The sequence below is a fragment of the Sinocyclocheilus grahami genome, unplaced genomic scaffold (assembly GCF_001515645.1).
Source record: "Sinocyclocheilus grahami isolate Dianchi unplaced genomic scaffold, SAMN03320097.WGS_v1.1 scaffold835.1, whole genome shotgun sequence".
Taxonomy (NCBI): domain Eukaryota; kingdom Metazoa; phylum Chordata; class Actinopteri; order Cypriniformes; family Cyprinidae; genus Sinocyclocheilus; species Sinocyclocheilus grahami.
The window spans coordinates 226,976-243,453 of NW_015506014.1; the positions used below are offsets into that span (position 1 = coordinate 226,976).

At 42.4% G+C, this 16,478-nt stretch overlaps 1 protein-coding gene across 1 annotated transcript in view; it reads right to left on the minus strand.

Annotated features, from left to right (window-relative positions):
- The window catches only part of grip2b (glutamate receptor interacting protein 2b), a 156,266-nt gene that overhangs the window by 37,857 nt on the left and 101,931 nt on the right, over positions 1–16,478 (minus strand). Inside the window, exons 7-9 of the mRNA XM_016247423.1 lie at positions 13,035–13,180; positions 10,519–10,666; positions 8,812–8,981 (exon numbers count right to left, since the gene is read on the minus strand). Coding sequence (XP_016102909.1) covers positions 8,812–8,981; positions 10,519–10,666; positions 13,035–13,180 — 464 coding nt within the window. The remainder of the gene's footprint in view (positions 1–8,811; positions 8,982–10,518; positions 10,667–13,034; positions 13,181–16,478) is intronic.

Here is a 16,478-nt window from a genome sequence, read left to right on the forward strand (position 1 = left end):
CCCGTGTCTTTACGAAAGTTACGGAGGCAGCCCTTGTTGCCACGAGAGAGCAGGGCATTCGCATCCTCAACTACCTCGATGATTGGCTCATACTCGCCCAGTCTCAGGATCAGTTGTGCGAGCGCAGGGACTTGGTGCTTTCACACCTCAGCCTGTTGGGCTTTCAGGTCAACTGGGAAAAGAGCAAACTCGCCCCGACGCAGAGGATCTCTTTTCTCGGTATGGAGTTGGACTCGATCGAACAGACAGCATGCCTCACGCAGGAACATGCTCAGTCGGTGTTGAACTGCTTGAAAACATTCAAGAGCAGGATGGCGGTCCCACTGAAACAGTTTCAGAGGCTCCTGGGGCATATGGCAGCTACGGCGGCAGTCCCGCCGCTGGGGCTGCTCCATATGAGACCGCTGCAGCACTGGCTCCATGGCCGAGTCCCGAGGTGGGCGTGGCAACGTGGCACTTTCCGGGTCCAAGTTACACCGGCCTGCCGCCAAACCTTCACCCCGTGGTCAGACCTTGCATTCCTCCAGGCAGGAGTGCCCCTGGAGCAGGTCTCCAGGCATGCTGTGGTTTGCACGGATGCCTCAACCACCGGCTGGGGAGCCACGTACAACGGGCTTGCAGTGTCAGGGGTCTGGACGGGGCCCCTACTGCACTGGCACATCAACTGCCTCAAGTTGCTGACAGTGCACCTTGCCCTGAGCCGTCTCAAAGGGCGCTTACGAGGCAAGCATGTACTGGTCCGCACGGACAATACAGCGGCCGTTGCGTACATCAACCGACAAGGTGGTCTGCGCTCCCGTCGCTTGTCGCAACTCGCCCGTCACCTCCTCCTCTGGAGTCAGAAGCATCTGAGGTCACTTCGCGCTGTTCACATTCCTGGGCTGCTCAACCGGACAGTCGACGAGCTGTCCCGAGCTGCGCTCCCGGGAGAATGGCGACTCCATCCCCATCAAGAGGTAGTCGACACCATCACTTCAGGAAGAGCACCGTCTACGAGACACGCCTATGCTTTGAAGTGGAACTTGTTCGTTGAGTGGTGTTCTTCTCGCAGAGAAGACTCCCGAGTATGCCCGATCAGAGTTTTGCTGTCCTTTTTGCAGCAAGGGTTGGAGCGAAGGCTGTCTCCCTCCACCCTTAAAGTTTATGTAGCTGCAATCGCTGCTAACCACGACCCCGTAGAAGGGAGGTCGCTGGGGAAGCATGACCTGGTCGTCAGGTTCCTTAAAGGGGCGAGAAGGTTAAATCCTCCACGGCCCCCCTCTATACCCTCTTGGGACCTGACTCTAGTGCTCACGGTACTATAGCAGGGCACATTTGAGCCTTTGCAGACGGTTGAGCTGAAGTTCCTTTTGATGGAGACTTTGCTCCTGCTGGCATTGGCCTCCATCAAGAGGGTAGGGGACCTGCATGCATTTTCGGTCAACAATTCATGCCTAGAGTTCGGGCCAGCTGATTCCCAGGTAACCCTGAGGCCCCGGCCCGGCTATGTGCCCAAGGTTCCCGCTACCCCCTTCAGGGATCAGGTGGTGAACCTCCAAGCACTGCCCTCGGAGGAGGCAGACCCAGCCCTAGTTTTGCTCTGTCCAGTCCGAGCCTTAAGGTGCTACGTTGACCGGACGTAAAGCTTCAGGACCTCAGACCAGCTCTTGTCTGTCACAGAGGCCGGCAGAAGGGCAATGCCGTCTCTAAGCAGAGGATGGCCCACTGGATAGTGGATGCTTGGCTTATCAGGCACAGGGTGTGCCCTGCCCGTTCAGGTTGCGAGCTCACTCAACTAGAAGTGTTGCATCCTCCTGGGCACTGGCGCTTCCGTAACGTCCCTGTTCCAAGTAGAACGGCTACGTTTCCCAGTGTTATCCAGCCTTACTCAGTGGGTAGTGCCATAGCAGCAGTAGCTGGTCCTCTTGTGCAAGCCCTGGCCTACGCCAAAAAGTAGGGGCGCAGGTAGCTTTCACAGGACACTGGAAGGGGCAGTAGCTGTGGCCTTTTGGTAGGATCCCAATTTCGTCTGTCATCCGACATGACGTTGAGAGTGACCGCTGAAAGGGAACGTCTCGGTTATGTATGGTAACCCTCGTTCCCTGAAGGAGGGAACGGAGACGTCACGTCCCGTCGCCACAGCTCCTGTACCACCGCTGAGCGGCCGGGTCACCGGCTCGGCTCCTCAGCGAAAACCTGAATATGCGCTGCATCTGCTGCCTACTTATACTCACGCTGTGATCTGCAGCAGCTGGATGCAATAATCGCATGCCAATGTGCATTGGCTCGTTTAGTTTACACTCAAAGTGGATTGGTCTCTCTACGCGAGATTCCAATTTCGTCGGTCATCCGACATGATGTCTCCGTTCCCTCCTTCAAGGAACGAGGGTTACCATACGTAACCGAGACGTTTTACTGTATTGGGGGGTCCGAAAACCAGTCAGTGTCTGGTGTGACCACCATACACGCTGTCTGCCATCTGCCCTGTACAGTGAAAACCGGGATACATAAAACATCACATCCACTAGTACACCATACAATATATCTGTGACTAAAACAAGAAATATCTATAGGATCACATATTTATCACTATTATACAAACCTATAGTTTAAATAGACAATATCAATTATTGAATTTTCCATTGTTAATCAATTTAAAGTTAATTGGTGGAGTCAAAAACATCAGAAATACTTCGTCATATACAATCTTTTTTTCACACTGTAAATACTCAAGATTTATTATATACAATATTAAAGATGAATTCGACCAATTATAGTTCATTAAAGGAAAACAGAAAGATCTAATTCCTCATTCATGCCATTTGGGGTCAGTGATTTAAATTTATGAATCCAAATATATATATATGTCACAAACGAGACTCCCGCTGTGCCTCCTGCTCACCACCAGAGGGAACTCTCTCCTGAGTTTTGAACTTTAATCCAGTATACACACATACACTTACACACACACACACATACCTGGCTCTGATTGTCCTGCATCTGATCCCCATTAGGTGACTATTTAAACAGCTCTCAGACTCTCCCTCTTTGCGAAGTCTTGTATTGCCCCAATGTACATTTCTGAGCATTTCTTTCCATTTCTGGCCTCTCTGTGTATTACCTGAACTGCTTCTCTCCTTCTGATTGCCTGCCGCCTGCCCCGAACTCTTGCTATTATTTTACTGACCACTGATTTTTTGCTGCCTGCCCCGACCCATTGCACGCCCCTGGATTACGATTTGACTTCTCTCCTCTGTTGTGTTTGCTAGTGTTTGACTTTGCCTGTTGATTACGATTTCTAATAAACTGCAGATGGATCCTCACTCTGTTGACGCCTCGTTACAAAAGACTTCGCCATTATATGATCCAGCAGCTTTGGCTCAACTTACCACGGAAGTATCAGCTCAGGCGAATCAACTCGCTGCTCATCAACACCAGCTGGCTCGACTGATGACACTATCGGAGGAGCTTGTTAACGCGCTTCGGAGTATGCGCCTTTCATCTCCGGAATCAGCACTTAGTCAGCCGAGCATGGGCACGTCATCCCCTTCCACTCCCTCGATGAATCCTCGCCTGGCTCTTCCAGACAAATTCGACGGAGACCCCACGAAGTGTAAGGGATTTCTGTTACAATGCTCCTTATTCATTAACCAACAGTCTGCGATGTATTCCAATGATATCAGTAAGATTTCCTTTGTATGTTCACTACTAACTGGTAAGGCTTTAGAATGGGCTACGGCAGTATGGAGGGAGGACGGATCAGCTTTCCCCTCATTTAGTACTTTTCTCCGAAGCTTCCGCGAAATATTTGAACATCCTGAAGGAGGTAAAGATGCGGATGAACAATTGCTTGCCTTATGTCAGGGAAGAAATACTGCAGCTGAGTATGCCTTATCATTCCGCACCCTCGCTGCTCAGACTGATTGGGTCGAAAGCAAGGTGAAACTGATCTTCCGCAAGGGACTAAGCCTAGAACTACAATCGGAGCTGGCGTGTAAGGACGAGGGGAGAACGCTCAACCAATTAATCGAATTGGCGATTCAAATTGACAACTTGATTCGTTCTCGTCGCCCTACCAGAACCATACCCACCAGTCATCCTGTTCCAATCACTTCCTCATCTTCCTCCTCTGTGGAACCCATGCAGCTCGGATACACTCACCTGTCCCCAGAGGAGCGTGAGCGCCGAATCACTCAACATCTCTGTCTCTACTGCGGCCAAGCTGGCCATCTCCGGGCCTCCTGTCCCACACGACCGCCTCTTCGTAATTTCTCTGCGGTGAGTCCATGCATTCAAGCACATCACTCCAGTACATGCATAAAAGTACCCATAACACTGTCCATAGAGGGTAATAACATATCTACCTCAGCGCTACTGGACTCAGGGGCAGCGGGGAATTTCATGTCACATGAATTTGCTCGACAACATAACATTCCTCTAATCCCTTGCAATTCTCTGCTGGCTGTGGAGGCGCTAGATGGACGTCCTCTTGGTGAGGGAAGGGTCATGCACACCACCATGGACTTACGTCTGGAGACCGGGACCCTTCACACGGAGAACATTCGTTTCTACATCATCACTTCACCACATAATCCGGTAATTCTCGGACTTCCCTGGTTACGACAACATGACCCACTCATCTCCTGGAGGAAGGGACGGATCATTCAGTGGGATCCTTCATGTCAAGCCAAGTGTCTGAGCAACAAGCCAGCAATCTCAGTTCAAGCCGTCAAGCTCACGGATGAGTCAGCTTACTCGTCTACACTTCCCACAGAGTACACAGATCTCATTGAGGCCTTCAGTAAATCCAAGGTGTCAAAACTACACCCTCACTGTTCTAGCGACTGTGCTATTGAACTACTACCAGGTGCAACACCACCCAAAGGCCGTATCTTTCCCTTATCTCGACCCGAGTCAGAGGCTATGAAGAAATATATCAACGAGGAACTTTCTAAGGGATTCATCAAGCCGTCAACCTCACCTGCATCAGCAGGATTCTTCTTCGTTAAGAAAAAAGATGGAGGTCTACGTCCATGCATCGATTACCGGGGTCTCAACGACATAACTGTTAAATTCCGATACCCATTGCCACTAGTACCACCGGCCTTGGAGCAACTTCGCAAAGCCAACTACTTCTCCAAGTTAGATCTCCGCAACGCTTACAATCTCATCCGCATCAGAGAGGGTGATGAGTGGAAGACAGCCTTCTCCACCTGTACTGGGCACTATGAATATTCCGTTATGCCTTTCGCCCTTGCTAACAGTCCTTCGGTGTTCCAATCCTTCATCAATGACGTCTTCCGGGATATGCTGGATCGTTGGGTAATCGTTTACATCGATGACATCCTTGTCTACTCCAACACATATGAGGAACATGTACAACATGTGAGGTCAGTTTTACAAAGACTCATCGACCATAAACTGTATGCCAAAGCTGAGAAATGTGAATTCCACCAGACCGGTACGTCATTCCTGGGTTACATCATCAGTCAGGAGGGAGTGGCGATGGACGAGAAGAAGGTCAGAGCTGTTCTCGACTGGCCACAACCGGCGACACTAAGAGAACTACAACGCTTCTTAGGATTTGCAAATTTCTACTGCTGCTTCATCAGAAACTTCAGTTCCGTAGCCGCCCCTCTAACCTCCATGACAAAGAGAGGCTCTGCGCATCTCATATGGTCTACCTCAGCATTAGAGGCCTTTACGGAACTCAAATCACGCTTCACATCTGCTCCCATTCTTCATCACCCTGATCCAGAGATCCCGTTCATAGTCGAGGTGGACGCTTCAAATACTGGCATCGGGGCCATCCTCTCACAGCGACATGGTAATCCACCTAAGCTTCACCCTTGTGCATACTTTTCTCGCAAGCTCAGTTCTGCCGAACAAAACTATGATGTCGTTAACCGGGAACTGTTGGCTATGAAAGTAGCCATGGAGGAATGGCGACACTGGCTAGAAGGATCAAAGCACCCCTTCGTTGTACTGACGGATCACAAAAATCTGGAATATCTACGATCTGCTAAACGACTAAACCCCATACAGGCCTGATGGGCACTGTTCTTTACATGCTTTAATTTCTTGGTCACATATCGACCCGGTTCCAAGAATACCAAGGCTGATGCTTTGTCACGTCAACACGACTGTCTAGATCCCAGTAACTCTGAAGAAAGCCTTCTCCCTGAACCATTAATTGTGGCCCCCGTCCAGTGGGACATCATGACAGAGCTTGAACAGGCCAATTCACAAGAACTCTCCCCTCCCGAATGCCCTCCCGATAAGGTCTTTGTTCCTCAGGAGCTCCGCAAAAAGGTCATGCAACACGTTCACCTCGGGGCTCAGCTCTGGTCATTCCGGAATTACGGCCACTCTCCATCTCCTCCAGAACAAATTCTGGTGGCCAACCATGAGGATTGACACTACTGACTTTATCCACGGTTGCATCACCTGTAACGAAAGTAAACGAAAGCTACCATCTGGCCTGTTACACCCCTTACCAGTTCCCCACCGACCATGGTCCCATCTGGCTATTGACTTCATCACTGACCTCCCCAAATCCAATAACAACACCACTATACTCACCGTCATAGACCGTTTTTCCAAGGCCTGTCGTTTAATTCCTCTCCCCAAACTACCGACAGCTTTTGAAACGGCTGAATCTCTATGCAACTTTGTATTTCGTTTCTATGGTCTCCCTGAGGACATTGTGTCAGATCGAGGGCCCCAATTCACATCCAGGGTATGGTCAGCTTTCTTTCAAAGACTAAATGTCAACATCAGCCTCACATCAGGATATCATCCACAATCTAATGGCCAGACGGAACGACTCAATCAGGAGATCACACGATTCCTCAGATCATACTGCCAACAGAATCAGACTGACTGGAGCCGATACCTCATGTGGGCAGAGTACGCTCAAAATTCACTACAAAAACCCTCAACCGGACTCACTCCGTTTCAATGTATAATGGGTTTCCAACCACCGTTATTTCCATGGTCAGGAGAACCTACTGAAGTACCTGCTGTCAACGACTGGCTCCAGAGGAGCGAGAACATCTGGAAACAAGCTCACACACACTTGCTACATGCGGTTAGAAGACAAAAGTCACAAGCTGATCGTCACCGTCGCCCCAGTCCTGAATGTGCTCCAGGGCAATGGGTCTGGTTGTCTACCCGAGATCTCCGCCTCCGACTTCCATGCAGGAAACTCAGTCCCAGGTATGTGGGTCCCTTCCAAATTATTAAACAAATTACACCAGTTTCTTACCGTTTGGCATTACCCGCTAATTATCGCATTTCTCCCACTTTTCATGTTTCACTTCTCAAACCCGCTGTTGGTCCGAGAGCAGAGGAGGAGGAGCAGACCAGTGACCAGGGTCCTCCACCCATCATGGCTGACGGCGAGGAGATTTACCAGGTTCGAGAACTACTCGATTCCAGACGTCGGGGTGGCATCCTCCAATATCTGGCGGACTGGGAGGGGTACGACCCGGAGGAACATTCCTGGGTCAATGCTAAGGACATCCTTGACCCTACACTCACCAACGAGTTTCATAGAACGCACCCGGATAAGCCGGCCCCTCGACCACGTGGAAGACCCCGGCGTCGTCTGCCTCCTTGCGTCAGGAGCCGCTCACGGGGGGGGGGCTCTCTCACAAACGAGACTCCCGCTGTGCCTCCTGCTCACCACCAGAGGGAACTCTCTCCTGAGTTTTGAACTTTAATCCGGTATACACACATACACTTACACCCACTGCACCTGATCCCCATTAGGTGACTATTTAAACAGCTCTCAGACTCTCCCTCTTTGCAAAGTCTTGTATTGCCCCGGTGCACATTTCTGAGCGTTTCTTTCCGTGTCTGGCCTCTCTGTGTATTACCTGAACTGCTTCTCTCCTTCTGATTGCCTGCCGCCTGCCCCGAACTCTTGCTATTGTTTTACTGACCACTGATTGTTTGCTGCCTGCCCCGACCCTTTGCAGATATTACGTGTATTACCTTAGATATTACGATTTGACTTCTCTCCTCTGTTGTGTTTGCTGGTGTTTGACTTTGCCTGTTGATTACGGTTTCTAATAAACTGCAAATGGATCCTCACTCGGTTGACGCCTCGTTACAATAAATATATATATATATATATATATATATATACTGTATATATAAAAGTTGATCCTGAGTCTTAATTAAATAAACAAGCAAATCAACTAAGTGGCTTCACAACAACTCCGTGACTGTTCTTGAATGGCTCAGCCAGAGCCCTGACTTAAACCCAATTGAGCATCTCTGGAGAGACCTAAAAATGGCTGTCCACCAACGTTTACCATCCAACCTGACAGAACTGGAGAGGATCTGCAAGGAGGAATGGCAGAGGATCCCCAAATCCAGGTGTTAAAAACTTGTTGCATCTTTCCCAAAAAGACTCATGGCTGTATTAGATCAAAAGGGTGCTTCTACTAAATACTGAGCAAAGGGTCTGAATACTTAGGACCATGTGATATTTCAGTTTTTCTTTTTTAATAAATCTGCAAAAATGTCAACAATTCTGTGTTTTTCTGTCAGTATGGGGTGCTGTGTGTACATTAATGAGGGAAAAAATTAACTTAAATGATTTTAGCAAATGGCTGCAATATAACAAAGAGTGAAAAATTTAAGGGGGTCTGAATACTTTCCGTACCCACTGTATATATATATAAAATAATAATAATTCACAGACAGTTTTCCGGACACAGTTTAGGTCCGTTCCGAGATCAGATTCAACCATCTGATGTCTCAGATTAAGCCTAATCCATGTCTGGAAAAGCGCAGCAGTTTCTACATGTTCCCGTCTCTCACCAGTGTCCTGGGGTTTCCCAGGCAGGCGTGTTTGGTGTGCGGGGAGGATCTCTAGTTTGGTCTGATCAGTAGTGCTGGCCAGCAGCTGCGTGGCCTCCAGGACGGAGCAGTGCTCTGTGCTGGTGCCGTCTATAGACAGGATATGATCACCCACGTGTAACGCTCCAGACCTGAGACGCAAACAGAGAACTGCTAGAACTGTCATAAATGTGGGACATCAATAACATCAAAACTCACCCAAATTATCCTAATAATGAATCTGAATGCTCTATTTCCCTCAGAAATTTGTGAAATGTATGGAAAAACAAAGTTATATGGCGAATTATGGTTCATGTGGTATTTAAAATGTAATAGAAACAAGAATATATAAAATGCATATTCACAAAAAAAACATGCATCTTAACTATAACAGATTAAAATTACATTCATTAAAATGACATATTTCTGAGGGATTTAAATTCAACTGTATTCAACAGTTGATCAATGTAAATATGACTGTGTGCAGTTAATGACTATGAAGAATCTCTGTGGAAACTGGTTGTAAAATCGTTACGTAAGAATCGAAAGTTGGAATCAAGTAATTTGTAAAACAATGTTTTGTTTTTTTCCCCTTTAAAATAACATCCTTCACATGGTTTTGTGAATTTTTTTTTTTAAAAGAACATCATTTCTGGAAGAAGGATTTTACAAACAAATTTACAATATGTGAAAAGTAAAATAAAGTTGTTTGGGTAAAGGTAATAGGAAAATTAAATTCTTTAAAAAAATGGTTTTGTGAACAATTTGTGCAAAAAAATAATTTGTGCAAGAATGCTTTTACAAACAATTTACTTTACATTAAAAGCAATGCATTTATTCAAAAATAGTTTGTTTACGATGCACTTCTATAAAAATCAAATCAGTTGTGCAAAAATCGTTTTACAAATATAAAATCCTTTATGTAATAATTGTTTTTATGAATAACTTGTGCAGGAAGATTTACAAACATTTCTGTAAAAATGGCCATGGATAATTTAGGAAAAAAAATATATAATTTGCAGAAGAATGGTGTAACAAACAATTTACATAAAAAAAATAGATAAAGATAAATTCACATGAAAATAAAATACTAGATAAAAAACAATTACTTTACAAAAAAAATCCATTGTAAGAATGGTTTTATCAACAATTTGTGTTGGATGATTTAGCTTTGTGAACAATTTAGATATGGTTTGACAAACAATTTATGTGAAAATAAATAAATTTATTTATGTAAAAATTGTTCAAACTACATACATATATATATATATATATATATATATATATATATATATATATATATATTACATTTTTTTTTTGTGTGAAAATGGTTTCACAAACCATGGTTTTACTCAAATGTAAATTTTAAATTTAATTTAGGTAAGTAATAAAACCATTTACATAAAAATTAAGAAACTAAATTAAGTAAATTATTTTTGTACACTATAAACAGTTTAACATACATTTCCATTATTGTAGATGACAAAGTCATTTTACAAAATGGCATCAGTGACAAAACATTGTTTTTTGCAGAAATCCTATGAAACTGCTCGATGATTTGTGTTGTTTTTCATGAAAATATGCCATTTTGGTTGTTTTTCCAAGCAGTTTGTGAAAGAAAATTGTTGTTTCACAATTTTACTGTTTACTGTGCTGGTGTTTGATGAAAGAGTCTCATTGAGTGTGTACCTGTCCACCACACTGGCGGGCTTGATCTTGTCGATGACGATGGCCTGTTTGTTCCTGTGCATGGCAGTGGTCAGAGTGATTCCCAGACTGGCTCCGGGCGCCTTGGCAATCTCCACCAGCAGAGGACCTGAAGCGTTTGTCATCGAGTCTGAGGGCAGGTGATAAGGACAGACAAGCATAGCATTGTTACGCTGTGATTTCTAAATGGATCCTTTCTGCAGCTTACATTCAATAAAGAGTCTTTTTGGAAGTTGTGAGCATCAAAAGTTTATTTTAAACCTCTATTTTCTAGGATACGACCTCGTTAACTCTACAAGGAGAACAACAGTGGGCGTTATGCTAATTGTGGCTAGCATAAATTAGCTTAACAGCATTGGTAAATGCATGAGAGTTGTTTCTCCGCTCTTGAAGGTCAACAACCTGCTGCTCATCCAGACGAAACAGTGTAGATGGCTAAACAGAGCAGAGATCTCTGGAGAGAAGCGCTGTGTTTCTGGAGAATGTCTACAAATGGACAAGCACTCTATAAATCCTTAAGTAATTTGATTACCACATATTATACATTTGGGTCCATTTTGAGCCAGAAAAGACATATAAAAATGTTCTAAAAAATAGTTTTCAGATAGGAAACCAAAACTTTGTAAATGCTTTGTAAAAGACCCTCAAAATACACTTACTTACTTATTTTATTTACTTACTTATTTTCAGAATTGTTACAATATTTTACTTGCGTATTAGCCGTGTCACGAATCCGGTCTATGAACTTCCATCTGCTAGCCATCAGAGGTCACCCTTTCCAATTTCATTGACTCTCGCACTACACACTGTTGCACATCACCCCGGACTACATACCCCATCATTAATTGCACTGATTGCACTCAGCACGGATTGCACACAGCTGTTAACACTGATTGCACCCAGCTGTTTCATATCACTCCCTCACTATTTAACACTCACTCTGATCCCTTCCCTCTGCCGAGTATTGTTTAGTGCATCTCATCTTAGCCTTAGCCTTTTTCTCGGTTCCTGATCTTCGCCTGGTTTCCTGGATTTCTCCCTTTAGTCTTGTCCCTTCTGATTCTGTTTGCTGTGCATCCACCTACGCTAGCCCTAGGATTATTCTTGTGTCTTGCCCGCCTTATTCCTGTCTGCCATTATCCGACCCATGCCTGTTTTATGGCCACGTATCTGTCTTCTCCTAATAAAAGCTTTGCATATGGATCCGCACGTCTCCCGTCTCGTCAGCCCCGTAACAAGCCGGGTATGTATGGAATACCTTTAGTGTCAAAAATACTTTTTGTAAAATTATCTATGGAGTTACTCAATGTCAAAACTTTATAAAATATATTTAGCCTTGCTGATAAACATGAATATAAAGGTTTTGGACGAACTACTGCAGCATGAAAACTTGATCATGGTTTTTTTTTTTTTTTTTTAAACTGCCAATACAAGTTAAGTAAATTTATTTTGTCTGAAAAATTTTCAGAGTAATATGTATGTGCTTTTTTTTTTTTTATATATATAAATTTGGGCTGTTTTCAATTGAGTTATACATTTATTCCAATAGAATTAATACGGCTAATTCTCAGAGCATATGTTCTTATGAAATACATACAGTACAATGATATATTTAAATAAAATGTCTCAACACTGAAAACATACGTATTTTGTGTGTGGTTCATGTGTAGTTAAATAATTTCTCATTTTGTATTTAATAAAAAAAGGGTAAATGCAGAAATAGTATGGTAATATGTTAATAAGATGTAACAGTCAAAACTGATTATTTATTTTTTTTTCACTTTCACTCATTAATTTGAAGTCATTGATCAGATGCAGTATGGTTTTAGTTGAAAAAAAAAAACATTAAGGACTGTTTTATAAAATAACGATTCTTCAGATATCAACAGACCTAGAATGTGAAAACTGTATACAGGTTTAGAAGGCATTATGAGGGTTAATTCATAATTTCCTTTCAAAGTGCAACATACAAAACAAATGGCATGTTGATCCACTGGGACATGTGGAATTTTCATTCTGTCAACGTATGAAACAAGTGCAACTGAAGTAACTCACCCATGATGGAGACATCATACTCTATCTGGAACAGGGCCTCCTGGCCACACTGAGTCAGTACTGTAAGAGCATCGCTCAGAATAGCACTGTGTAAAACCACACCATCCACACTTAAGATCCGATCGCCTGCTTTTAGGGTCCCTTCCCTGCACAAGTTTTTTTTTTCACTTTCACTCATTAATTTGAAGTCATTGATCAGATGCAGTATGGTTTTAGTTGAAAAAAAAAAAACATTAAGGACTGTTTTATAAAATAACGATTCTTCAGATATCAACAGACCTAGAATGTGAAAACTGTATACAGGTTTAGAAGGCATTATGAGGGTTAATTCATAATTTCCTTTCAAAGTGCAACATACAAAACAAATGGCATGTTGATCCACTGGGACATGTGGAATTTTCATTCTGTCAACGTATGAAACAAGTGCAACTGAAGTAACTCACCCATGATGGAGACATCATACTCTATCTGGAACAGGGCCTCCTGGCCACACTGAGTCAGTACTGTAAGAGCATCGCTCAGAATAGCACTGTGTAAAACCACACCATCCACACTTAAGATCCGATCGCCTGCTTTTAGGGTCCCTTCCCTGCACAAGAACACATGTGGAACAGTCCCATTTTATTATCAATGAAATGTATAATGTACAATACCGTTCAATAGTTTGGGGTCAGTAAGATTTATTAAATTAATACTTTTACTCAGAAGTGATTCATTAAATCAATCAAAAGTGACAAAGACGGAATTTTCTATTCATCAAAGAATCCTGAAATAGATTTTATTTTCCACAAAAATATTAAACAGAACCGCTGTTTTCTACTGTGATAAGAAATGTTTCTTTAATAACGGTTCCTAAAATTCAGCTTTTCCATCACAGGAATAAATTACTTTTTAAAATATTTAAGTTTCTTTACATTTCAAAAATTTTAACTTCTTTCAAAAACATTTTAAAAAATCTTAACGACCTTTTATTTTTTCAAAATGTTCTACATAAATGTGACATATAGATCGCATCTAAATCTAGTATAAATTGGAAAACCACATTTTTCATGACAAAATTACAGATATATTTTCAATAGAATTTACACTACCATTTCAGTAACATTTTACAATAAGGTCTCATTTGTAAGCATTAGATAATCCTTTAACAAACATGAACTAACAATGAGCAATACATTTTTACAGTATTTATTACCCGTTGTTAATGTAAGTAAAAATCTTAAAGCTAGTTCACATTGCACTACCCAGTCAACACTTTGATCTCAGAGTGATGTCACCGTGAGCTCCCAGGATACACGTGATGAGGTCGCAATGTGAGGTCACAGTGAGCTAAAAGTGTAACCTCAGTGCCCTCAATGTGTGCTCATACTAATGTGAGGTCAAAGTGCACTCACTGCACAGAGACTAGGTACCCAGCATGCATTGCAGCATGAAGCTTTTGATTGTTACCATTGTTCAGATTCATACACTGATTCTTGATGTGTCTCTTTGTTTTTAAATGACAGAGCAGTTCAAAATGCTTGTGACTCATCATGCTTCTAAAATCCTTTATAAATTATTACACTGTTGGATCTTATACTGTATAATTAAAGAGCTATTCAAATTAGAAACTTTAGATTAATAACTCCTCACAAATACTGCACACTGAATCTGGGTGAATCTTGTGTTGTTATCAACAGTAACAAACCGATATTACCTGGCTGCAGTCTATTTTTGGTAATCTTGCCATAACTAATGTGCTTTGCAAACACAGTTACAGCAGCCCCAAAAAATGTAATGTTATAAAGTCAAGGGTCAAGAGCCCAACTAAAGCAAACACTAATCACCGATATCACCTGGCTGCAGTCTATTTTTGGTAATCTTGCCATAACTAATGTGCTTTGCAAACACAGTTACAGCAGCCCAAAAAAATGTAATGTTATAAAGTCAAGGGTCAAGAGCCCAACTAAAGCAAACACTAATCAACTTGATGGTAGCGTCAAATGAAACAATAAAACATCTAAATCTCTGTTAATTCTCAATAAGCGCTTTTGTAGATGTCTGACAGAAATAAAGTCAGTCTGGTTAATAATGAGTGAAGCTGGTGATGCTGTTTGTGGAGTTGTTTAATCATTCTCTGCTGAGATCATGAGAGATTTAATGTATTTTGTATTTCAGTTGATTTCATCGAAGGCTGTCTCTGGAAGTCAGTTGTATGTTTGGAGGAGGTTCTTATAACAAAAAACTGTTAGCTGAGTGTGCACTCATGAGCTCACCATGTGAGAGCACTGTGATATCACTGTGATAGTGTTGAGAAACAGGATATAGAAAGCCTCCTCGGTGACTGATATTTGAACTGCATCCTCTCAACCTGCTCAACATTTTGAATTCACAATGAGCTCACATATTACTCACACTGTGATTATCACAAGTTAGGGATGGAACAATTACCGGTTTCACGATAAAATGCCCTGACGGTTAGTATTATCGTTTAAAATTTAATTATCATCAAAACCGTATTTGATTATCACGATTTTTAAAACTCGCGGTAAATCCTGTCCAGCCAGCATCAGTCTGACGCAGAAGCAGCATGCAAGGTTTATTTTTTTTTGCACAAGATGAAATGGCGGAAGGCAGTGACAGCGCTCGGGAGATTTTTCAGCCATCTAAGAGGACCAAATCGGTGGTCTGGTTGTATTTTGGCTTTTACAAGAGTCCTGAAGGCAATCGAGGACAGTCACCCTGCCTGCTGATCTTGCAAGAAGAAAGTCGCTGCAAAGTCATCTTCGTGACCACCACCCACTGTTATAGCGAATGGAAGGCAACTTTTACCTCAATACCAAAACTAACTGGGCAAATAACTGGACAAAAAATATTGATTAGAGATTCAATGTTTCGTTATCTCACTTGTAAATAATGCAAAGCTTCCGCGAAGAAAAGTTCTCAGCAAGTGGCTTTGAGCCAAGACGAACGAACGTTCAAACTATAAGGTTGACATTTAAGGGATAATGTATTGTATATTCATAGTTAACTTATTACACAGATTTGTTTTGTTTACCTATAATAATATATAAATACGGGGATATGAAATATTGAATTGAGATTAATGTTTTGAAATCTTACCTGTTCGTAAATCCATTATGAACAGTGTACAAAAAAAATCGTCAGGACAATATGATCACTACAGCAAAATTATAGTAGTAGTAATACTAAATTCCTCTGATTTAATTTTCAATACAATCAAAAACTGAGACGCAAGACGGCAAGCTGCATTTGAATGAAACGAGAGACCACGTCCGCACCTCCGTGGTGATACAAGAGACATGGGGCGAATTCCAAACAGAAGTGAGCATCCCTATGCCCTACTCCCTTCGAAGGGCAGAGCCCTTGAAGTGTGTTCTTTGAAGGGTGCAGGGTATTACTGTCTCGTATAAGCGTTTGGAACTCCCTTGGCGAAGGGAATGACTGACCAAATGTTACCTTAACAACGCTGCAGCATTCAGTACTCCATCAGTTGTTGCAAATAAATATTTATTATTATTATTATTATTTTATTCAAATATTGTCTAATTGTGTCTTATTTACTATTAAACGTTTTTAAACTAAACTTGCTTACACTACACTCTTAAATCATATTTCTATCACTGACAAAAAATTGTCTTACATTAAAATTGAAAAATTTAATTAGCCTATTCTATTTATGTTTGTATGTGAACTCGAAATCAACCCCAACTTTGCTTTAAAAAGCATCACAAGATCTCCTAACCGAAGATCACATGATCACTAACAGAAATCACATTGTGTGTGTATGTGTATATATATATATATATATATATATATATATGCATATACACACACAAGTGATTTATTATTATTATTATTATTAGGGCTTCATGTTAATGTTAATT